The 26,045-nt window shown below is 34.4% G+C and overlaps 1 protein-coding gene across 22 annotated transcripts in view; it reads right to left on the bottom strand.

The window, feature by feature from the left end:
- C2CD5 (C2 calcium dependent domain containing 5) overlaps window positions 1-26,045 on the bottom strand; it is a 67,814-nt gene that overhangs the window by 40,772 nt on the left and 997 nt on the right. For 5 of the 22 annotated variants that reach the window (XM_083829464.1, XM_083829460.1, XM_083829449.1 and 2 more), the window contains exons 2-11: window positions 23,479-23,565; window positions 21,415-21,586; window positions 19,020-19,115; window positions 18,394-18,549; window positions 16,721-16,919; window positions 13,984-14,135; window positions 10,896-11,090; window positions 8,365-8,450; window positions 2,586-2,694; window positions 797-862 (exon numbers count right to left, since the gene is read on the bottom strand). In XM_083829464.1, coding sequence (XP_083685590.1) covers window positions 797-862; window positions 2,586-2,694; window positions 8,365-8,450; window positions 10,896-11,090; window positions 13,984-14,135; window positions 16,721-16,919; window positions 18,394-18,549; window positions 19,020-19,115; window positions 21,415-21,586; window positions 23,479-23,565 — 1,318 coding nt within the window. Of the gene's footprint in view, window positions 1-796; window positions 863-2,585; window positions 2,695-8,364; window positions 8,451-10,895; window positions 11,091-13,983; window positions 14,136-15,029; window positions 15,240-16,720; window positions 16,920-18,393; window positions 18,550-19,019; window positions 19,116-21,414; window positions 21,587-23,478; window positions 23,566-24,064; window positions 25,707-25,754; window positions 25,796-26,045 lie in introns of those variants that run through there. The other 17 variants (XM_083829458.1, XM_083829455.1, XM_083829451.1 and 14 more) reach the window with 8 other exon arrangements.

Here is a 26,045-nt window from a genome sequence, read left to right on the forward strand (position 1 = left end):
CCAGAGAAACAGTGGGGGGAATCATCTTCATTTCTTGCCAGAAGAGGCCAGTACTCTATACAGCTTTTATGCAAACTGTACCATCAGCTCTTCCATTTTCTCTGCAGCTGTACACATTTTGATCCCTAAAACTGCAGGTAAAAAAAAAAAAAATAGAACATTGGGGCTTTTTCCACATTAAGTTTTGAAGTGATTTTAGAAATTCAAATAATTACGTTGTAAGACCTGCAAGCTAAATGCATTTTACAATACAGGAATTATGAACCAACAAATTCTGGACTACATACAATCCTCTTTAAGCAGCTTGTCCTCTTAGTAAATTTTGTCTATTTCTCATTCACTCAGTCTATTTATCTCTAAAATTTACAATAAACATATTCATTGATTTCCTGAAACAAACAGAAGTACAGCCATTGTTGAAGAAAGCACAAGCCCATGCAAAAAGAAGTCACACCTGACATGATTCCCACTATATAAATCAGAACCTGAACCTGTTCTCTTTCCCTAACTTACTTGTTTTCCAAACACTTTGCTGAAAGCTACTGAGAACATGAGTATTCAGCTTTTCAGATATTATTATAATCTTAGTAATGCTATTTTATACTAAAACAATGTTTTGCAATTTTAAAGAAAGCCTTTAACAACATTAACAAGTAATACATTGAGGCATTTGATGGTTAAACAGATTTAAATTTGAAGCATTAACCTAATGAATATCCTACAGCATTTCTAAGAACTTCACTGAGCTGCCATAATTTCTGTCAGCGTATGTAGTACCAAATGACTAGTAAAATACCTGAATTGAAACTATTCCAGTCTAGCAGTTTGTATGATCTTGTGTTACCCATAATTCCGACAAAGGCTGAGTTCAAAACAGCAAATTAGTAGATCAGTTATAGGAGCAGAATAGTGAAAAAAACTACCAACAAGAACACAATTGACAACACCACTCCACAGGAACTGGAAAGACACAGACAGCAGAGTTAATAAGAGGCTGAAATAGAAAGGGAAAAAAGGAGCATGCTATAGCAATCTAGCACTAGGCGTGATCAAAGTGTACAGCATATAGCAATTATTGTGTAATCATTATGTTCTCAAACAACCTCTCTTATTGTTCTTTCCTCTTCTATATTTTCCTGCATATTTACTTGACAGCTTATGCAACTCCTTTAATACTTTACATACTTGATTCAAATGCTTAGTATGACCATCACTGCATAAGATTTTTTTTCCTTACTTCTTCACCTTCCCCTCCATTGCCATGTCCCTTCATTCTCCTTTTTCAGTTTTCATTGTTTTGAAATACAATGAGTTTGAAGTATCATGCATCTTACATTCACTTGTCAGGAGCAATCTATAAATCCCACAAAAAACTGCAAAATGTTACTTAGTTGTGCAGATATGCATCTCTACTTCTATTATTTCTCATCCTGCTTTCACTCAGTAGGCAAAAAATAAGAGTACATAACGGAAGATATCATTTTGGAAAACTCCTGACCGTAAACAATTTTTTTCCATTTTGTCTTAAATTTATCACATAGTAAATTTCATAAGTGGTCTGTATTACATGTGTCAAAAATACAGAAGTCTATGACAACTTTGTGGCAAAAAAGGGCACGTAAATTATATGTTGATATTTATCTTAATCTCCTCTCCATTTTTATAAATAGCACCTTAAAAAGAAGAAAAAAGAACAGTAGTATGTACTCAGATGCTTTAAAAAAACCCTAACGTAGTTTTCTTGAATACAAATTAAGTCTGTGATTTTATTTCATATTGTCAGTTTACTGCAGTAACAATCTACCTGCTTCAAGAATTACTTGCCTTAGAGGAAAGAACAGGAAAAAGATTTATTTTTTTTAAAGATGCATTTGCACAAACTTTGTTTTATTACTCCTGGCCAGTGCATGCAAAACCACTATAGGTGCTATTTTTGTCTCTCATCTGTCCGGATTTTAAATGCACTTGTTAACTCCAGCTTTTTAAATAGTGTCTCTGCTTGTCTCAGTGAATATAACAGAGTCAGCAGCCACTTAATTCTGATTTCAGAACTAGGACATGCAAAATACGCTTTCTGTTATTGGAGTTCCCTTGTAAATATTAAATAAAAATATTAAACGACTGTTATGTATATGTTTTTAAGTAAGAACAGAAACTACACTGTAAACGTTTTATCAACTGAGGTTAAAAAAACACATAATGAGCTAAACTGTTGCAATTAGTTCTTAAGAAGTGCAAGGAGCTGAAAGTTAGAAAACACTTCAAGCATTTAATCTGATTTCTGTTTGAATGGACAACTGTTTTAATATTTGGAAGTAGACAAAAAATAATTAAACCCTCAATAATTCAGAGACAGTTCTTGGTGAAGTTACTGGATTCAAGTACTTTATAATTTCATTAACTTGCTAAGAGATTTCTCACTGAAGACATACCCTCTGAACGACTATTATTGTTCACGCTTAAATTATTGCTTTTAATATACACTGTTAGAAGAGATCTGCATCTATTATAATATTGGTATTCTATAAAGTTTCAAAGATTATAAGTATTGCAATTGGACTTGGGCAAGATTTGTGTCAACATACCAGGATTGTGAATGCGATCCAAGAGCTTCACAGAACGTGCACTGACAACACCACCAACATGGACAAGGAAGCCTGGTGGAAAGGCCGTCAAGGTAAAAAACGGAAATTCCTGTTATGAGTAAAAAATAAAATAAAACATATCAAATGACTGCTTATCAACCAATACTGGTTGCCAATAAACATGCAGTGAACTGGTAATTCCTCTGGAATACAAGCAAAGCAGTTACATTGGGCCAAACATACCTTCAGGCTTACTAAGCACTGTGTAACCATTCATCTTCATATACCAATAGTATAGTAAAAGTAGAGAGATTCTAAAAATGTAAAAATACTTTTCCCCCATAGATCTGCATCCCAAAATAGCATTAATTAATGATCAAAACTTCATATATTTGTGTTATTGGTTAACTTTTGGGAGGCAGCAGAACACCATAATTTTACTCTTATTAGCTGATAAAAAATAAAGGAATACTTTCCTCCAAATTCTAGGGTTTATTGTTACATCTGAATGCAGTTTGATCCTGAAGCACAGTGTAAAGCTAATTGTAATTTTGCAAGAATGATGAATGTCTCATAAATATAGCATAGAATAAAGCGTAAGTCTTTGAAGTACAACTAAGTTCTTAAAAAAAAAAAAGAAATTCAATTCCACTTTCATTTACATAGGTGGGTTTTACCAATTCATAAATAAAATGAGGCATTAAGTTTCGGCAATTGTTTGAGAACAGTTATACACGAGGCCAGGTAAGAAGTAACAGTTTTTCATGACATACATGACAGAAAATAAATCTTTCATACTCAGGGGAGGTGAATCCCCAAATCGGAATATTTTCTAAAGAGATACTCTATGCAATATCTATTATATATATTATAGCGTATGTATGGGGGAAAGGTGACAGATTAATATTCAGCAATTCTAAATGCAGATGCAAAAAAAAAAAAGAAAAATCGTGCAATCATGGTTTGTGTAGTCACGATGAATGGTTAAATGGAAAAAATAAACACCGTCATTCTATATGAGAAAAAGTACAGGATAGATTCCCTTCTCACAGACTTGAAGCACTTGCAACAGTACAGTGCAACTGAGCCTCTACCTAAATAGTGTACATGCTGCAGATTAAATGAAGATCATGGTTCTTCCAGCAATACACGGCATGAAAAATCCTCTTAAGCAAAAGCCCAATGTAGATTAAAAATGAACACTTCAGGATTATTACCACCCATACAAAGGTTATTTAAACTCTTACAACTCTTAAAAGATCCTACAAACTCCTATTTTTCTGGATTTTCAATTATTTTAGAGAATTTCAAAACTGAGACAAACTTTGTAATCAGTAGTAACAATAGTATCAACAATCATAAGCAAATAAAAAAAATACTGCATGCGCATTTTATGAAGCAATTAAAGAGTAGGAATATTTCACCACAGGACTCTGCAAAGCTGCTTGGCTAATTTTCTTCAGGAGCATCAGTGGATCTCTAAAGAGGGCTAGAGAAAAGATTCCACCAGATGGTTGCACCAAAGCACAAAGTGCTTTGCAGGTCACCAGAGTAGCCAGAAAACCCTGACTACAACACAATCTAGACTCCTTTTCTGTACTGTTTTCATGCCAAGAAAAGGAAAAATTCCAGTACAGCAAGACTTTGTCAGAACTGTTTCATTTTTGCTTGCTACATCAACTGTTCAGTGATTCACAAGTACAGCGATAATATTTTTTTCCATTTAATTCTATGGCACCTATTCTGCATAACTTAAATATATCCTAGATTTGTTTTGTCCCCTGAATATAGTTATCCTGCATTTGTAACATTAAGAATTAATAGCTAGCTTTCCCAGAACTACAGAAATAATTTTTAAAATTTTAATGCATGCCATTTATATGAAGTTCCATTCTATACTACATTTATGTTTTATACATACATATATTCATACTTACAGCACACTTAAAGTGAACGTTTTTACTCCACACTCTAAAATACAAACCAATGCTTTTGTAGAGATTCAGAAGTTACTTTAAATTTGTGATTTAGTTTCATAAGGCTTTATAGTGCAAGTAATTTTAACACATTGAGATTTCCAGTTTGCCTGATTTTCCACTTCACAAACTAGGAATAAAACTTTAAAATAATAACATGGCTTTGTCTCAATCAATACAGTCAGGTATATCAATAACTGGAAGTCTATGTTATGATATATGCTAAAATTAGACCTGTATCTGATCGGTTAATTTCAGCCACAAACAAATCTACACAACTGAATCACTGAACTATTCCAACATATTCTTACTCCATTAACGTGTCTCAAACCTTCTGACACAGAATGCTGTCACTTAGTATGACAGCCTTTTTTTTTTTTCTCCCCCAAGCTTAAGGGTTTTGGTTTTATTATTATCGTATTACTCAAATACAAGATTCAGCCTCAACTACATGTGGTAGTCTGTAATATTTCAACACTTTAAAGCTATACTCATTGCATGGAAAACAGACTCCCTAAGAAACAGTTGCAGTACTTGCGTATTAGAGATTTCCTCTATTCCTACACTTTGCAAGGGACTACCTTTAAAACATGGTGGCACAAACACAGCATCTTCTTGTGTGAGAGAAGACACCCTGACTTTGATTTTCCAATCTACAACTGAACACAGTCAATCATGTTATCAATACTAATTGGTAAATTAGAAGTTGGACGCTATGATCCTTGTAGGTCCCTTCCAAATCAGGACATGATTCTAATTTGCTATGTCACTTCAGTTACTGATTGCATAGTCTCTGAAAGATGTCACTGATCTCATCCTTGCAACTACACAGAGATTTTATAGCCAGAGAAAGTTTGGAGAAAGTTTGTTAAGGCTACAATAAAGTTAATGTAATGTTTAATACAGTGTTTTAAAATGCTTGTGTGTATGCATACATGTATTGCTAGTATTTTAGCTGCATTTTACATACATTACACACAAAATGATGAAAAAGCACATGGAACAAGGCTACATAGACACATCTTTCGGTGTTAGTGCCACAGAAGCAGATATCAGATTTCCTTCCAGCCTTTCACTCATTCCCAACACTGTACCACTCCCTCAGATAATGCTAGTAATGCTGGTATTTTCATAGAGCTTTGTCGGCTGAGCCACAGTATACGGATCTGATCCATATTCAAATACTGTTAATTTCCTGCTTCAATTATTCTTATTCTATGTAAATAAATGTGCCTTCTCATGAAGTCCCCAAACGATCTTATACTTTGTATTTCAACTGAACTGAGGGGATGGCCTAGATAGTAGTAACAAGTCGCTGGAAAGAAAAGTTGCTCAAGTCAGCATTGCAGCCAGCAGAATCACACAGAGAACTGCATTCTAGCAACAGTTATCTAGCAGTGCTCTTGGCAAATGAAGATCGGTGGATCTCTGTTTTGTAAAGGCGGCAGTAAAGATCTCTCAAGCACTTGCAGAATGCAAATATGGAGGAGTAACAGCATTTGTCCAAGTTGGAGTCAACACAGATACAAATTACAATCAAGAGCAGCACTTGATTGTTTCCGTGAAAACACAGGTAAATTTTTGCCTGCTGACAGAAATACAGCATATACATTTCCAGATAAAAGTACACATATAAAAGTACACAGATAACTGTGCTATAGTTACAACTGCTATCAACAGGCACCCTGTGAATTGTTAAAAATACATTAATATAAAATATAACATGTATATGAGTTTTCCATGGCAGGTGGATTTTCCCAGAAGAAACAGTAACAATAAGATTACTCTTCTAGCAAAATCTGTTCTGGTTTGCAGTTAGGGTTATTTAAGTGACAGACTAAAAACACACTGATTAAAAAAACTGAGAAGATACCCAGTTAAATGAATTGTTTCTAATGTTTAGCATTGCCATATACCTAAATAATTATAGCTAAGATTCAAAAGAATTTAACTAGATATCTAATACATGTGGAAAGGTAACACACATCGATTTTAGACTTTACCTTACATGCTACCTTAACTAATCCAGACAGGTAACTAGAATGCACTCTATTTGTAATATTGAAACAGACAAAAAAAAACTCTTATGAATGCCAAAGACATGGAGCTAAATGTCTTTCCCCATCCCTGTTATTAACTTCTAGTTGAATATCTGAAAGAGAGTTAACTGTAGCAAAACCAATTCCAACCCGAAATTTTCAGAAAGACAACAGGAACACAATTTTTTTTTTTATATCAATTAAGAGTCTGTATGCTTTGCTACATCACGATCATCTTATCATTAAGAAGAGATTCAACATATTTCTATTCGATTTTACGGTATTTTTTCCACTAGTCAATGTACAGGTCTTATCAAAACAATTCACAAATCATTCAAATTCTAAAGACATGTTATCTGTCCTTATTTTGTATTTTTAATTACTTTTAAAAAGTTTCCTAAAGAAATAACAGATAAGCCATGAAATATCTATAATGCTAGCTGAAAAAGGTAAAATAAAAAGATCTTTTTTAAGGTTTTTTTCTCCTCTAAAACATTAAAAGCAGAGCCATGGATTTGTATTTAAGGAGAAATTATAACTGAAATGTATCAGCATGCAAAATATAAAATTAAACCAAAATATACCAACCTGATAAATACTTAAACAAAAAAACAAAAGAAAAATCCTGCATAAACAAGATTCCAAAGAAATCTGCAGAAACCTCACAAAGAAGAAAATCAAAAGATTCCAAATTATTATTCAGAGATCTTCAATACCAAAAAAAATAAAAATAAGAAAAAAAAAGGAAAAAGCCTACAGTAAGAGTCACACAATGTTTTGGAACATACCCGCCTTCTACAGAACCTATGAGGCGATCCTCCCTTAGCAATGAACAACACAAAATAAGAGAAGAAAATCATCCACTTAACTCAAAATAATAACTATTCACTTCTGTTTTACAGATGTAGCTGATATTGTTTTCAACAAAGGTACATAAGTTCTACATAAGTAGCTCAGATAATCAAAAAAGTTAAAACAGAATTTTTCTCCTTGGACAGGAGAAGATTCGCATTTATTCCTCCAAGACACCTCACTAATAACACAACAGTTTGATAAGAGCAGTATAAAAATAAAAGTAGCAAGGATTTTTTTTTAATTAAAAAATTAAAACCACTATTTTTATACTGCTGTATATTCAATAATATACTGACAGCATAGTAACACGTGGTATTTTTAGCCCTACAGAGATTCTTCCAAAGCCTGTAAACATACGAAGACCTTTTATTGTTTGGGAAATGAATTTAGGTTACCATCTTATAAAGGCTACATGCATACCATTTCATGCAGTAGAAACAATGCTAAACTATGCACCAACTTTCTTTTTTCCCCAAACCAAAAAAGTATTCTTAGTTATAAATGGGATTTTCACCTTGTTTGAAACTATTTCAATGTTTGAGTTTGGCTTCTATAAAAATTTAACTAAATACATGACAGTAAAGTATTAAAATGACACATGCATCAGTAATTTAGTAAATATCAGTAACATTTGCGGTAACTTTCTTGTAATACCAACAATAATCAGTTGAGTGTAATTGCTAATATACACACATTATGTTTATTTGTCCCACTCTTAATGCTTTAGTAATATATTAGAATTCAGGTGTTGTTTTGTTTGGACTAAAAAGGCTATTAAACATTCAACATCTACACTAAGTTTTCAAACATAAAAATTATGCATACTTTTAAACAGAAAGAGGAAACATTTAACTTACAAGCTAAATTTTCAGGTTAGTAGATCAGAAATGTAAGTATAAAATGCCTTACCCTTTGTTCCAGAGCTGACTGAGTCTGCTGTCTTAAAAGAGTTTTAAATGGCCCCCCTTCTTTTCCAGCACTCCCACTGCCCATTCCTGAAGAGTACCAGTACAAATGACATTCAATAGAAACATTCAAGAAAACATATATTATCATTTGTAATGAAACTTTGATTTAAAATTATATAAAAGTCATTGAAAATAGACAAATTATCCCCTTAAATTTTCAGGGGGAAAAAAACACTGAGTATCACAGTTAACGTGTTTGGGTGAAAGCAGTAGGGTAAGGGAGTGGTTGGGAATTTCTTTTGTTGTTTGTTTAAGTGACTAGCAGCATCTTTAAGCATTACAGATTTGGATAAAAAACCTCCTGATCTAAGACCTTTTCCTCATGTCCTGAATTTAAAAGGCTTCTAAATAGAAAGTAGATCTTAGACCTGGGCTTGCAGTTCTTTCATTTGAAAAAGCTTTTTTTTTTTTTTTTTCCCCTTTCCTCAACTGTCACTACTGGCAGTTGTACTGGTAATTTCAATAAATACCTACCTACCTTCTGTGCTTTTCACAGGAAGTTTCTACATAATCAGTTTCAATCCTTATATAAAAGGGCTGCAGTCACCATGAATTCCACACTGTCAAACAATTCCTCTCTGCTAGATTCCTCTATAGTAAGAGATGTGTACTTGCATCAGTTTAAAAAAAAAAAAAATCTGCCTTTCCAATAGTTTCAGAATAACTAAATCACCTTTCCTAACCACTGGGAGGAGACGCTACACAATATCAGCAGTAGCTATATATTGCATGAGTGGAACTAAAAAGAAAATTGCAAAGGCAATGCAAATCCTTTGAACTGAAATATAAACTCTGAAAAACACAGTAATTATTTTAACAATTATACTATGGAATATTCACTCATCTGATTCACTCAGATAAGCTAAGGAATAATGCTCACCACTTAAAACTGCCACACTTATTTGACTACTACGCTCTCACACACACAACCTGCAGATTGTTTGTAAATGAAAACAACAAGTAAATTCTAGTTTTGCATAAAAGGATAATACTCTATTTCTTTTTTTTCATATATTTCACTCCAGGAGTTTGTCTGAAGAGCTATTAAGTTTAACAGATATGCAAACATCTTTGCTACCAAAGGATCTGTAATCAAGGAACTGTACTCTTAATTGAGCATGGCAAGATGCAGGTTATATGTATGACTGTGTTGTTTGCTCTACGAAGCAATCACAGAAGTAAAAATTAAGCCCCTACCAGATTGTGTTTTTCCTAAATTAAACAATACTGGTGAATCAGATTTTCTTGGTAATGCTTCATGCCTAAAAATGTACTATTGTTGTTATTTACTGCCTCTAAAACTATCAGAGCTAACTAGACCCTGCAAAAATAAGCACCTAAGTTTATGAAATCACTAAGGATAAAGAAAAAAAAAGAACTATCAGGAGCAAGATGAAATAAAAACACACTACAGTGCAAACAGCTAAGTGATATTCTGTCACAATAATTCTAAATAATTAAACACAATTCCTTGCTAGTTTCTTTTTTCTTCTCATTAAGCAACTAATAAACATGAATGAGATTGTACAAATACACCAAAGTGTAGTCACTTGTTTTAATCAAACACAGGGAGATCTGGAAATAATACTGGACTTCATACATGTTAACTTTATTCCTAACATTTTCGAAAATGACTAGACTATCATTGCCATGTAATTGTGTGTGTATATACACACCCACACACACACCATAATTTCTGAAGAATAAGTATTTTTAGCTGTTCTTGGATAAGGAAACAAAAAGGATTAGTATCTGTATAGTCCCGTTAAACGAGATTTTTATTGTTGTTTTTTTGTCCTTTTTCTTTTTTATTTATTTATTTGTCATTGATTTTAAGTATCATTGTCAGGGACTATACAATATTAAAAACAGACAAACAGTACAAATACTGGACATGAAACAAACAAAAATACAAACTAATCAAAATAGCTTCTACAGAAAAAAGGCAATAATATCAACTATTTAATTTAAATCTATGAAAATAATACATGCCAGTGGAATGGAAAAAAGGGCAGTGCAAATAAAAAAATCTGTATGGACTTTGCTTAAAACACATTAAGAGAGCAGAGTTGCTAGCCATCTGATAGCCAGACTTCCAAAAAAAATATGAATGAATCAATGAGCATGTGCGTGTGCCATGCAAAACAGAGGAACAACAAACTGAAGGGAACAGGGGGGGAGAAGGAGAACTTATTTTAGTTCAATTACCAAAGGAAATTGAGAGGGGAGACGAGAAAGTTCTTTAGCATGAACTATGTGTGTTTCAATTCCTGTAATTTAAGAAGTTCTGAAGCTGTTGCAAGCTTCTAAAGCAGAGGTGAGAGATGGTATGAATAGTCACGTAGCCAGCAGTTTTCAGAGGCTAACAAAAACACAGGGTTATAGAAGGCTGTGTGTTAAGTGTCCCTACATCAAATAGCAACAACAAATTCTTAAAAGTTTGTTTAAAAGGCCATAATAGATTGATCCTACCAGAAGCAGCCAGAAGCAGCTCTTCAGTGAAAGAAACACTTTTCCTCAGAACAACTGGGCTGACATGGCTAGAGTGTAGAGGGTTAAGGCTAGACCCCAAGAGGAGAAGACAGGACTTTTTAAGATGTGGGGAATCACATGAGAGTGTAGGGGAGCTGGGAAACAGGAAAATCCTAGGTCCCTGTGGGGAAGGTGCTGTGGAGGAAAGTAATAGAGACAAAAAGATGTAGATTCAGAAGATGACTAAAGAAACAGAAAAAATCAAAACGAAGCAATTTTTTTGTTCTCCAAATGAACCCACACTAAATTATTTCTCAACATACAAAGAAATGGAATGACAGTACAGCTACACAATGTGAATGAGAAGCATGTTATCAAAAATCATGAACCAATTAATTTCACTTTGAAATGATGTAGTTTTATTAAAAAGCCATGATAATCTAAAATTTGTTTTAGATTTTATACAGAATTTAAGTGGTATGGAATTAAGGCTAAATAACACAGTCTTCTCACACAATCTGATTACTTTTGTTATTTAGGTGTAAAAAGTTCTTGGGAGTCTTAAATCTCATAGAATAGTAGTCTCACAAAGAAAAGGAGTTCCTACCTTCTTGATTTCCTCCTAACATATGCTACATCAAATGTATTACCTTACTAAAAAATTCAATGTTGTTTGTCTGCCTGATATTTCTGTTAGCTTGTGGCGGCATAAAATAGGCCACTGCTCACTGAAGAAATCAAGCTTCACACCAAAACAAGCCTTCTCAGAACAGAAAAAGTTTCCCTTCTATTTAGAGCAAACATAAGCCAGAATGAATAATGCAATGTTTTCCTAAAAGACATTAGGGTAATATTCTCCTGACTTGGAGCTAATGAAAACTACATGCTTACGCATATCCAAGGTTTGATCTCTTCTGTTTAGTTATTCATATTGTGAAATTGTGGTATCTGCACTCTTTTTCAGGGTTAGTCTCCATCTCAAGCATGTGAACGTACTAGCTACCTGACTGAGAAATAAAGAGACTGTAGTGTACTGCAGAAAAAAATAATCAGGAAGTACTTTGTTTTTCACATCAGCCAATCTCAGTAACTGCTATCTCAAATTTGATGTTTTACGTGTCACGTTAATAAAAATGGCTATTTATTTTAATACTAACATTACTAACTTTCACACTGAAAAGCAGTTACAGTCTTCAGAAATGACAATGGATGCTGAAACACACACACTGAATTGTTAAAAGCATCATACTGAATTTAGTATGTTATGGAAACACCTTTTGCACATCATCATATTTTAGGTAAAACAAGTTACAAAAAAATATTGTTCTTTCAAGCTAATAAGATTCAAAATTTAGTACATAGCACCAAGATAGATTATTTTTAAGTGTAATGAGCAAATCCTCTTAAGTTTCAGCAGCAGAATTAAAAGCTGCTAAAAAAACAGTGCTAGAAAGCAAAAGCACACCTACTGTTAGCTTTAATACTAAAAGGATTGGTAGAAAATAGGTCTGCCTTTTCTACATACTTCAATATCCCTACAAATAAGAGGTATCAATTACACAGTCTGTTTTAGTTCTGAATGAACTGACTGAAGGTGAGACCATCCACTCACATAAAATTACCAGTAACAATGTACAGTTGCAGCTTCAAAAATTTGACAAATTCACACACAGTGAATTGCTGCCTTCATAAATTCAGAATGTTTACACCTACAGGGATGAGTATCAACACTGCATTTAAATCCTTTATATGACACAGTCCTTACCATGAAAATCTGTTCAAAAAACACACTTTCAAATACTCCATAAAACAAACAAGAATTTGTAGTTCTCCTATATAAATATCTTTTACACAAGTGACCATCATAGGTTTTCCACAAAAGTTATTTACACTAAAGGACCAAAAAAGAAAGTGCTGGTGGTGTGGTGTTGTTTTTATGTTTGGTTGGTTTGTTCTGTTTTGTTTTTTTTTCCTTTTTGTTGTTCTTATTTCTTATTTGTTTGGTTTCGGGTTGTTTTATTTTAAACAGGACAGAAGTAACAGAACAAGGAAAGACAGCTTTCCAACAGGGAACATTTTTCAACAGAAATCTGGAGAATAAACTAGGTAAAATATTTAATATAAATGCTACATTCAAATGCCGTTAATTTATCTGCTTGGAAAAACTCTCACAAGGTTCTTGGAAGGAGTGCTATCAAGTAAAGCTGAACCAACTTTAATATGCTTAAAAGCTTTCATGATTAGATGGAGACAAGAATGCTTTGAGCTTCGAATACCACAATTTAAAACACTACTTCAAAGACAACCAAACTTTTATAAACAAATCTGGAAACTATTTAGCCCTACAGTGGCAAAAACTCAGGTCACATAATAGAGAATAAGCAGAACGCAGTTCTTTGAGCTATGCTGACATTATTACTGACATGATTCTAACCACAGACTAAAAAAAAATTAAGAAGGGAAGAAGGAAATATCAAAGAAAATTTGATATACCAATGGAGAAAAAAAATGCTTTTAGAAGATGGGTAGAGTATAATTTAGGTTACTTTCAAAAATTATACTGTGTATGTAAAGCTATTTCCATATACCAAGGAGATTAAACAGACAGTAGCTGCACCATTTCTATTATATCATTTGCAAGAAGTAAAAAGTCACAGATCAGCATACAACAATACACTTGAAGTACAATACATTGTGCTTGAAAATTAAACAGTTTTAGTAAGAACACTCTGCCTCTTATTGTATTATGGTGAGAAATGTACTCCCATGATCTGATATGAAACGGAGGAAATCAGAAAAAGGCAGTTGCTTAGGACTCCCTTGGTCTGTGGTATTTTATTTTGGCTTGAATACAGTTGTGTTAGAAGTGTCACTTTAATGATATTTTAATGACATTTCCATATTAGTGGAAACCTAAGGTGGGATTTAAATTTTCACCCTACCGAAACTCTTTTCAAGCATGAGATGTGCTACCTAAAGTTTTCAATTTCTACATCATTTTGATAACTTAAATGCCAAAAAGCAAAAAGGGGTTGAATGAAAATATAAAAAGAGAAACACAAATTAAAAGTGGGTGGAAGCGCCTTACCAGTTTTGGGTGTCAAACTCAAATCTGTGTCAGAAGAAGAGGACTGTCGACTGTAGGACTTGGAAGGTGAAAAGGAATAGGTTTGGTTTTTCAGAGGGGTGGAGGGTCCTGATGAATGAGTATTGGGATTGGGATCTTCATTGAAGGGAATCCTGCCAGAAGAAGGTGGAAACACATTCAGTAATCCTGTGCCAAAGGACCTGGCTGACAGCAGCATGATCCAAACACCAGGATAGGGTTGGGGCAGGGCCAGCAGCTATTCCTTAGGTGCGAAACTGGGGATGAGGCCAAAGGCAAACGCTGTTTACCCATTCAGCATTCTACAGATAGATGCTGATAATCTACAATGAAACAATTAAGCCAAATGAAAGGCATGAGATGGGACCAAAGAAAAAAAGATTATATATACACAAAAGAAAAAACTGAAAACAGTTTGTGGCTTAAAAATCTGGTCAAATGCACAATGCTTTGAGTTAGTTTAATAAAGAAAAAGTGATTTCAAATTATATTTGTGTCTATACATAGTCATACATTTATGTATATACACACATACACTTTTTAAGAAAAAAAATAAAATGTTTCCTTATCCTATAGCATCATCAGCATGCCACAGCTAAAAACAGAGCAAAGAGGAGAATCTTTATGGGAACAGCTACATTAACAGTTCACTGATTTACAGATTGACTTACCTGCTCTCCAAAACTGTGTCTTCCACAAATGGCACATACCCTTCTTATAACCATTTTAAAACCCACATACTGTATGCGAATTATGCTTGAAAGCAATTATTAACTTCAATTGAAATATATTTCCCCCGACAACTGTAACACAGCGAATGTTAATCGGATGCATCAAATTAGTTTTACTTAATTTCTTATGAAGTAAGCCCATTAAAAGAGAAATGAAGAGTGTGGCTTTGTGGAAGAGACTGATGCACTTTCAAGAAACTACTTCCTTTGTTTCAGCAGCTGCACAGAATAGATCTTCACTGACAACAGTAGGCGTCTCCATGAGAAAATGAGGGAGAAAAGATGAGTGGTACCTGCCTACACTGCCTGCCTGCCTGCACTTTGCGACCACTGTGCTTGTGGCCTGTCTCTCCCCAGCTCTTGAGTCTGAGCAGTCTCGTACCAGTGTAGATGAGAGTGGGAACAGACACAGAGAAGTTCTGAGTAAGTCGTGAGCCAGTAGCAGTGTGAATTGGACTGTTGTGAGTCGAGCGGCATCCATGGCTTGGCGGATGAACCAGCGGAGACCTGAGAGAATTTGCAGCCAGGGTGGAAGAAAAGAAAACAATACATACAAACAGGTTGCAAAGTTATGTTATAAATGATTTAAAGGGAGGTTTAGCTAGAGGAGATCTTTTACTTTAAGCAGACTAAGAATTTTAATTCCTAGCATGCAAGAGTCCAGATGAAATAGAGAGAGAAAGGAATAGCTTAAGCACTACCTTGTGAATGTAAAAAGATTCTTTGGCAACAGTGCATCAAGTTAGTAAAGCCAATATTAAGAAGCATTAGTCGACTTTGCTGCCTTTGAGAAGCATTATCGTTTTTTGGACTGAGGGACAATCATTCTGTCTACATCCACTACCAAGCTGCTAAACACAGATTATTTAGGGGATGGAATTTTCACGTTTCACTTCAGAGTGACTTATGAATGCCTTTTAAGTTGGTGGTTACCAGGTCCAGTTTTCTGTTTGTTTGGTTGGTTTTTTTTTAATCACTACTGTTATTTTATGCTCCAGCATATCCTGAAGCCTTTATTGATAGCAAAGTTTTAAAATTAAGACAAGTTAAACAAGCTATGATTTGAAATAGAAAACCATAATTTTGAGAAGTCAGAGCACATTGCTGCCTACGCTACAAAAATGCCTGATTACTATTATAACAACACAACAGCAAGTTAATAAAGACGGTGGGGAACATTACAGAAATAATATGCTTTTTGATGCTCATTTTTCCTTCCAGAAATTGGATGGCTCTATCAAACAGAAAATAGGTAATTTATCCAAACAACAATTTAGAGACTGCAAGTATTTATCTATTAATTTCTATGCACATTGAAAATCTGCATGCAACTGTGTTTGGTGCTGCAGTAGGTAAAAGAGATCAAGAAATACTATTTCTCATCATAAACGGTATTCTCTGCAAGTACACTTTAGCCCTGCTTGTATAACAGGCCAAACGTCAACAGTAAAAAGCAAAGCGCACAAAAAAAGATGACACTACTTCAGGGTCACTTTCTAAACCATTTACTGAACTGTATGGACTCAAAGGTAAATCTACCTTTTCTTATATGCTCAGCACAGCCACTCAAACCTGACTGTACTCATATCAGAATATCTTGTATACAATGCGTATCATAAGAAGCCCTCACAAAAGCGTTTGTTGTACAAACACAGAGTCAATGCATAATTATATGTTAGGAAATTGGTGGATCCCAGCCCAAGGATATGAAATACTTTTGCTAGCAACAGAAATACAAAAAAGTCATTAAGGTTTGCCACTCCAGCTTCTAAAGAAAGAATGCAAGTAATCCAACGTAAAACATTTTGAAATTGTGGAATACAAACTGAGTTGCAGACAAAAAACTACAAAAGAAACAAATTCCTGGGAAAAAGGGGGGGGGGGGGGGGGGGGGAAGGGAGACAGGTAGAAATCACACTGTAAAACTGAACGAGTACGAAAAGAGAGAAGAAACTTGTTCCCCTAAAAAACTATTAATTCATACTTACTCCTTCATTTCTTTGGATGGGGAGTTACATGCAGGTAAAAATGCTGATGTGTTACTTAATTTATCCAACGTGCAGGCTGTTCCTATGGCTCGTACTACCAGTCCAGATTCCCCCTCCAAATCAAAACACTGCAAATAACCAACAACAGCATTTCCTCTCATTTCAAGCACTTTCAAGCCAATCTTCCTTTGCAGTTCACCTACAAAACAAAAGGTAAAGAGCTGATCACAGTGACCTTTTCCTATTCTCTTTTGTGGGCATTATCCTCTCTGCTTTTGGAATTGCAGATGAACAAAACAGGCAATAGATTCAAATTTATATATGCCAAGTAGCTGGTGATAACCTCCGCTTCCTGGAACATAGCATGAAGTTTCATTAGTTGCATAGCTTTCTCTTTCTATCCAAATCTATTCCAACTGCAACCACAGTATATTATTTCATAGATGTTTCTTTTTTTTTTTTTTTTCCAAATTTTCTTTAGCTATTTCCTTTCTTATTTAGAGAGAGAAAAAGATGGTCAAGATGTGTGCTGGAACACAAAAGTTTCTAGATACTCCTTCATACAGTTCAGACCAAAGCAACATCTTTGAAATCCATGAGAAAAGGCTTTTTTTTTTTTTTATTAAGTCTCCGAACTCTTAAAACTTATTTAAGCAACAAAATCAGAGACATTGATCAACATAGCTAGATAGCGTTGATAATGCTAAGTACAAAACATCATCTGTCTTTTAATGAAGGACTGACAAAAATCTTCTTTTAACAAACTGAAAAAGCTTCATCGCCACAGAAGATGACATTATTGACATTAGGAATTTTCGCTTAAGAAACCAAAGGGAACAAAATGATCACTTTTGCCTTCTATAAGTTTTTCACCCTTATTGGAACAGGTTCCTATTGCAACCTACTTAACTGCAGACTGAAATTATGAATGCACTGGTCTTGAAAAACACCTCTAAGAGTGGTAGTAGAATATGAAAGTTTCTAGCCAAGTGGAAGGAACTGCAATTGCTATGGACTCCATTCAACCCGAGGTTGTAACAGAATTCTTTTCCAGTATTCAACACATAATATGACAGAGACCTACGAAATGTCCTGGGAACATGTTCTAAATCAATCACGTAACTCATTACAAATCATGGAATGATGATGCTTCTCAGACTTCATAGCAATGGAAGACTGATTGCAAAAGCAAAACACGCCATTCTCAGAAGAGTTACGAGAGTTCTTCAGGATTCTTCAAATGGCCACCAATGACTGCAGTATTAAGCACTGTATTACATGACATGAAGCAGTATTACTATGAAGTCTTCTATGTTTTTTCCTCTTAATCACTGCCACAAATACTAATAAAACATAGCAGATTACTTCCACGTGCGCTTTCATCCACTTCTACCATTTATGCAAACAAGGAATACGCAAATGTTAATCCTGTAAAGTGGCATAGCAGAGAAACCGTATTTAAAACTTCATAATGTTGAGAAGAGGAAGTCTGTCATACTTGTCCTCAGTTAGGAAAACAGAATCTTCAGAAACACAAGACAGAGTGAATTGAAAAAATGAACACAGTTAATACCAAAAATCATATACAACATTGTCTCAAAAGTAAGTCACTTCTTTAAATGGTGACATTTTTTAAAAAGCAGCAATAACTATTACAGTGTATGTATTAATACCTGACATTAGCGAAATGAGTCTTTGTCTAGCCTCATTTGATGCCCTCGGTGTGCGAATTCGGTCTATCCACTGGTATTCTGGGTCTTCATTAACTACAAGTTCTTCCACAAACCCATGAATTATTACTGCTCTGTAACACTTCGGAATAGATGTGGCTGTTAAAAAGAAATACAAAAAGACGTAAGGCATGAATCTAAGAACAGGAATTCAAAGAAAAAAAATAAAAATTTGATTTTCTACATCAGACAGCTTCAACTGTTAAAATGTAGACATATCCAAGCAGTTTTTTTTTCTGGAAGATGCTGGAACATGTACCAGAGCGAAAGCTTTTCACTGTGTACCTTTTTAACAGAATCTGCACCCAAAGTAACATAACGTTCACATGCACCAGCAAGATCAGGAAAAAAAAAAAGTTACCTACACTGACTTGAAATATAAAAAATTTAAAGAAGAGAAGCAAACTAAACAAATTCATATATTTGCTACTGGTGTCAATGTAACACGCATTGGGCTTATAGAATGAGCTGGTTGACTGGATGGTAAAGGACAGAATTGGCAAAGAAAAGGGAAAGGAAAAAAAAAAAAGCTTTGCTTTCCCCTCTTTTTTTTCCACCCCTCTACTTACTGCAAAAAAACTTGACTCCACATGATGACTGCCTAAATCTGTTTAAATCATTGAAGAGATCTACTTTCACCACCACATTGATCTCCCCACGTATGCCTATCAACAAAAAGAAAAAAAAATGTGAAACTGTATCAAAAAGCAATACAAACTAGCCCTATTAATTAATCCTTATTAGTAGTAATTGAAGTACCTTTTATTACAAATGAGTTAGCTTTCCTACAAAGAATTTAATATAACCATGCTAAAAGGCTTGCTTAAACTGACAGCTAATGTGTCAATTCCAACTAGGGCCAGAGGGGCAGGAAGACACTTCCTTGCCTCTCGGGCATGTTGCAGAGACACCCTCACAGGGGAAGCTTTAGTTCTGTCCAGCCTTTCAGGCTGAAGCCATGCATGGAACAGTCCTCAAATACCTGCTGCAGCAAGCAGGAATTTATAGAAGGATGTGACTGGGAAAAGAGAAGCCATCAGCCTCCTGCTGTTGCAGTGGTTCCAGCTGCAGCAAGCGCTTTCTCTGCTCTTGTGTCCTATATCATCAGTGCAGGCAGGGAATGAAATCAAGAGCCAAGTACTGCAATGCTGTCCCAAGACATCCTCAGTATAAAAGGGTAGAAGCTTTACCTTGGATGCCTTGAAACTACTAGAGTCCTGTCCACATAAAAAGCTTTATGTTGTTGTTCAGAGCATTTTAAATTTTCTCCCTCACATAATTTCAACATCACAGTAAAGCTACTCGCTGAAGTTCAATCCAATAAGAAAAGTGATGGTTCTTCTGAGAACCAGAAAGCAGGCAATGTAAAATATGTTGAGAAGAAATATTTTAAATAAGGTATTACAAACTTTTTTAGATAAATCTTAGTATTTTGGCTACATTTACATCTCATTAATACAGCATTTCTTCAAAACACAGCCATTCCTTTTTGATTTTTCTATTTTCAGCTTACCCCCCCCCCCCCCCCCAATAAAATCCTTTCACATCATTATAGATTCTGACATATTGAGGACTGAACTACTTGATAAGTCTGGTCTCTTGTGATTTTATCACAGAAATATCTGACGCTCAAATGCATTAGATTCACAGACTGACTCTGACATTATTGCAATAGTCACCTAGAACTATCCTCCAAAACGTCAAAAGAAGAAGCCCCCATTTACTTTAACAGGAAGTGCATCAGGCTCTTATTTTCCACAAATAATCATGTTAGGGTGCAAATACAATCTAGTAAGTATTTATAAATATTATGTCAACATTTTTAAGGAAGCATTAATTGCCATTTGCCAAGCATCACAATAATTAGAACCTACTGCTACAATCATGAAAAAATAAGAATTCTTATTTAAATAGAAAAAAAGCTGTGAAGTACCAACAGACCTAGAAAACAGAGCAATCTAATTCTCTCTGACAAACAAGTTGCACACATCCTGAGACAAGCGTTCACCTAAATTAACTTCAAAAGAAAGTATATATGAAAGAATAGACTAAAAGCAGAAGAAAATGCATGCAATATTTCTCAAGAACCTTCTTCAATATAACTGTTACAAATAAAAACAAAAATTATCATCAGTAATGACAATAAATACAACTAATGCTTCCCCATCGATGCCTTATAATCAGCTTTTAAAATAGCTAAGTCACTTAACTCCCACTGGATAATAAACTAGAGCAGCAATAATAACCACATAGATGTTCTGCAATACGGTATCAAGAAGCTAACTAGCTATGAACTGACCTTAACTTTCTGGGATGAAAGCTCTGCTTCCTTAAAATCAAAGGCAAAAGCATCATTAACTTGATTTTATCATACCTTCAAAATATTCTGAAGAAATATACATAGGACTGAGAGTACCTTCTGCAAGGAAAAGGAGTTTCACCCTGCATTTTGTGTTTGCCACATCTCAAACAAAGTTTATGCAACATCCCAGGAAGGCGTACCCCAAGTGACTTCAGCAAGAGTACGTTCTTTTAGTAAACATATAGTGATTGAGTAAGCATGTTTTAGTTTTTTTTTTTTTTAATCTGAATTTTCCAGTTACTATTTTAAATACTATGTGAAGATGTTTTCCACTTGTTGCAAATTCTATGAAAGGCATTCTGCCAAACACTAGTCAACTACTATGCCAGAAATTCTCATTCCAGAAGTTTTAGACATCTTTCATGTACAATCATTAGTATTATCAAAAGTGAAGATTATCGTAGAAGTACTTTGCCAATGATTTTAGATGGCACTCTTAACTTTCCGAAGACCTAATAAAAAAAGTACCAAAACCATAGCTTTCCAGCTCCCAAGGCTAAAACTATTACACGTTTCCAAAGCCAGCTTACAGCAATGAATATTGCAAGAAGCAGATTACATCTCAAACAACACTGTTTTACTTTTAACTTAGCAAATCTTACCATGGATGGTATCATAAATTGGAAACCATCCTGAAATAACTGTAGCTGCTTCACTGTACAGCAAAGGATCAATATCTATGTACACTTTGCCAATGGCATCATTAGCACTGTAGGTATCATGATCAAGAACTGTGATCTGGAGAGGCTCGTCTTGCAGCTCTTCATCATCTACCTAGAAACAAATATTGACATGGAATTTGAATATTAAAAAAAGCACAAGGAAACACTCCTGGAAAAACAAATGCAGTAAGAGGCAAGTTCGTCATGTACAGTGACATTACACACAGAAATCTGATTTCTATTTCCTGGATCTAAACAGTGTTATTTTGATATTACCCTTCACAGAATGCTAACATCCTGCAATTAGACTTATCACTTCGAGAAGTACAGAAAAAGAAGGTTATGGCGACTACATTATTTTAAAATCCCGCTTTTAAGTCACATTCTTTAGTTTGTCTACCAATCCCCACAATCCATATTCTTGAGGGAAAAAAAAAGAAAAAACATGAAAATTTAAGACAAAACATCTCACTCTGAAGTCTTAACTCTTAAGTTTTGCTCTCACACTTCCAAGCTGGCTGGTGGCTTAAAAAAGGCAATACATTTTATGTAACCCACTGCAAAAATTCAGTAATTTCAGACATGTATTTCCCTAAATAGATGCAATAATCCATCTTCAGATACCTCAGCTATTTTTTTAGGAGATAAAAGACAAGCATTCTAAAACTTTGTGCTAAACATCATGAACCAAAATAAGTTTTGCTAAATATACTGTGAGGACTCACGTAAGCTTTTTTTAGAATTATAACGCAATGTTGTAAAAAGATCAAACTACAGACAAATGCACGCACTTAAGATTTCTTAAGCAGGTAGTGCTTTTCCACTCTTTGAAATGTGGAATTCTGATGTATTTTTTTTAGTGTTGTTGTTTGGCTCTTTTTGCATGGAAAAATGGATTTGGGAAAGAAAAGATAGAATTTTAAGACTTCTGTTATTGACAGAGTCAACTCTCTGTACTAAGAGAGTTAATCCTCCACATCATCCAGCTCCTTCCACTCCACAAAAAAGACCCAAGGAATTGAAATAAAAAAGAAAAAAAAGAACAGAGTGAACCTCACTATGCTAGTACTACTTTCTTAATCAACATGGATTACTGATTGAGAGATGCTCTTAATCAAGCACTCCATGTTGATTAATAAGGTTCCTAAACTTACCTTTTTTATATTTGTTGCATTTCTAACATTATATGCACATGTAGTGACATAGTAGCTAGTATTTACAAACATGACTGTATTGTGATACTATCTTTGAACAATATAAACAAATCAGTACTATACATTCAAATGTTTTAACAACTAATTTGTTCTGAATACCACTACACAATTATTATTTTTAATGCAACAAAAATGCAGTAACAAATAATAACTATGCAAACAGTTCTTCACGGTAGAATGTCAAAGGACACCTATGGTACTACTGTACTCAGTTCATTAAGGTCAACTGATCAGATCCTAGAAACAAACAAGCAGTTATGGGAAAATGCTGACTGCCCTCATTATTACATAAGGAAATGAGAAAAAAGTGTCTGATAGTTGTTGTCCAAGCTCTTTATTTTATAATTTTCTTGTACAAATTCTCCATTTTCTTCTTCAAGTACATTATTTGCAAGCCAAAGTAACATTCCAAATACCAAGTAACTTTCCTTCCTCAAAACTACCCCTTCAGGAAAAAAAAGGCAGGTATACCGACACTGGTATCTGAAAGCTTAACGGAAAATGCTTTCCCTCCCTTTCACCTCCCCCAAAACATTTGTGTCAGATCCATTCTGTCATGTTTGCCTCTTTTTTAAACCGTTTGTAAAGATAAAATAAGGCACCTTGGCAAAGAAGATCTACACATAGATAGATTTGCTGAAAGATTTCATGTGTATTTAAACATGAATACCATCACTCCTCAAAACCCATTTTCTGCCTGAAATGAAAATATTTCAAGGGCATCTAAAACAGAACATCCATGTAGATAGATAAAGTCAAGCTCTTAAAAAAAAAAAAAAAAACCACTTACTTCAAATTTAAACCATTCAGAATTCCACTGAGGATTAAGTGATTTTGGATACACATCGGTCTTAAATGTTGTATTTCCAAATTTTACCTAAAAATATACGCAATTATTAAAAACAAACATTAATTAGTAGATTTAGAAACTGAGTTACTAATTAAATCTACACATGCAAATAATTTCAAATACATGTTTTAATAACATCTACAAGTTCTTTTCAGTGAGTTTCTTTTTGAATCTATGTTACATGTTTAAGTAACTTTCCACGTATCACCAGAACTCCCAATAAACCTCTCTCTCCCACTAGTTTCAAAATTATTTCTTTTTCTCCTCAATCACTTTAGTTAAAAATAGCAGTTACACTGGCTATTCAAAGTCACTTGGTAGATCACCTTAGCAGTTGCTTGTCTTTTGTTTAGAAATATTTTAAGCAAAAGTATTCTATATAAATACTGATAGTTTATGTGCCATTACTCTTCTCTCTAGGTTTTCTAAATCAGATTTATTGTCAAGTTATAAAAGAAACACAGAACTAAAATGATAACATCAGTCATCTTATTTCTTAAAACATGTTGTCTTGATAGATACGCACCAGAAAATAACTGAAACCATTTCCATAAACTGCAGTCTTGACATGCTGGACACATATCAGTAAATTCACAGCAGCAGGGGGAAGAACCTTAACCAGCTCTATTCCTCCCTTCTTATAGAAAATTCCAGAAAGCATATCAGCAAAAAGGACAGAGGGACTACATATCTATATATATCCTTCTAATCTTCAATTAACACAGATTAAATATTCTACATACTTCTATTGATTAAGGCTATTAAGCAGTTAAAAGTACGTATTTTGGGAATCTCCATTTGGTCTTCACAGCAGTCTATTTAAGGACCACCCCAATTGCTTGAAAAAACATCTAACAGAATTTCTGTGACAATCCATACACCAAGAAACCATGCTACGTAATCTAAAAGGTTTTATCTCATTGTACCTTTCATTCCAAGCCATTATGCACACTCGTAATTCCGTGAATGGTACCTCTCAAAAGAATTAGTACTTCAACTTGTAACAAATATCTGATGTTACTTACAAATACGTAAAGTTTTTGAACGTATTCAAGATTCTTAAGAAAATAATGTGTGCTGATTTAAAAGACACTCTACAGTCAAAGGCAGCTGTGGATTCTGAATACAATTATCTTTTTAAAAGTGCAAATAGATCTTGGAGATTAAATTCAGTCTTAGATTTGGAACACTACATAGCATTTTTTAAAACATTAATTAAGGAAGTATTGATACTTAGATGTTTCCACATGAAACATCAGTATGAGCGTATGTCATTTTATATATATATATATATGTCAGCGTATGGTTGTTATTTTACATATGTGCGTAGCTCAACTCTAATGAGATTCTGTACTTACATACATACATCTAGTTAGTTCTGAGAGCTGAAAGCGCTGCAAAACTGGACTACAAATTCCCATTGAACTCTGTATATTACCACACCTCGATCAACAGAACCCTACAGAACTCTATTGAGGCCCCCCACTTGATTCAATAAACAGTAATGATTTTGGAAAAGATACTGTTTTCAGAGTAAGCTTTCGAATTAAAAGTCAGAGGGTATGAAAACACAGAGTATGAAAACACAGATCTAGCTATGTAAATGTAGATTCAGCTTAGGAGCATAGAAAAAACTAGCAGCATAACTACTCAGAACGTGTATTCATTGCACAAAGCTGTATAATAAAGCAATAATGATGCTAGTTTTAACAGAGCTATTTTATACACAAGCTGCCAACATGCAATAGCCCAGAGCTCCACCCAGTCTAATTTTACACGTTATCTAGGGAGTAAATTAGCTCCCTCAGAGCCTCAGGCAACTATAACTAAACTTTGCCAGTAGTCAAGTTAGTTCATTAAAGCTAGCAGAGGTAATCAAGCACTGCAGTGCTGTCCGCTGTACAAATTTAGAAGCACAGATGCAGAAGAAATTGTGCTAATTTGCTCCAGACCACACATTCTGGCAAGTTATGCATAACCTGAAGTAACAGCTCTAAAGTCTTTCATTTCTTTTCTAATTCTAGATTTATGTTAGAAACTTTAAAAGGGAAATTTAAAGGCTAGTAACCAACTAGTACTTTAACATTACTTCCACTTGTCATTTTTACTTAAGTTAAAAAGTTTTGTAAAGGCTTTCAGCAACCTCACACAGAAAAACAAAACGACAGTTTTAAGCTCAATTTATTTTGACACCCTTCACCTGCAGCCATACTCACTCCACATAGCAAAGGGTAATTCCCACGTCGATTTTTTTTTCCTAAACAGTGGTCCTAAAAGCAAGGCTCCATCTATGAATTTCTTCAGCCTTATTTGTGCCAATACATTCATGAAGCTGCATGTTAATCTAGCTAAGAAAATTGATCTTGCTGAGTATATTGTCCTCTTTTTGTTGTTGTTAAGTTAGCGTTTAACCAGATTAATTTCTACAGCTATGCTGCCACACAGCTACTCACGCTCTAGGGTTGGTGCAGAAAGTGCAGGTTTGGGAACAAGTGACCGAAGGGAGA

This window comes from Anser anser (genome assembly GCF_964211835.1).
Source record: "Anser anser genome assembly, chromosome: 1".
Lineage (NCBI taxonomy): Eukaryota > Metazoa > Chordata > Aves > Anseriformes > Anatidae > Anser > Anser anser.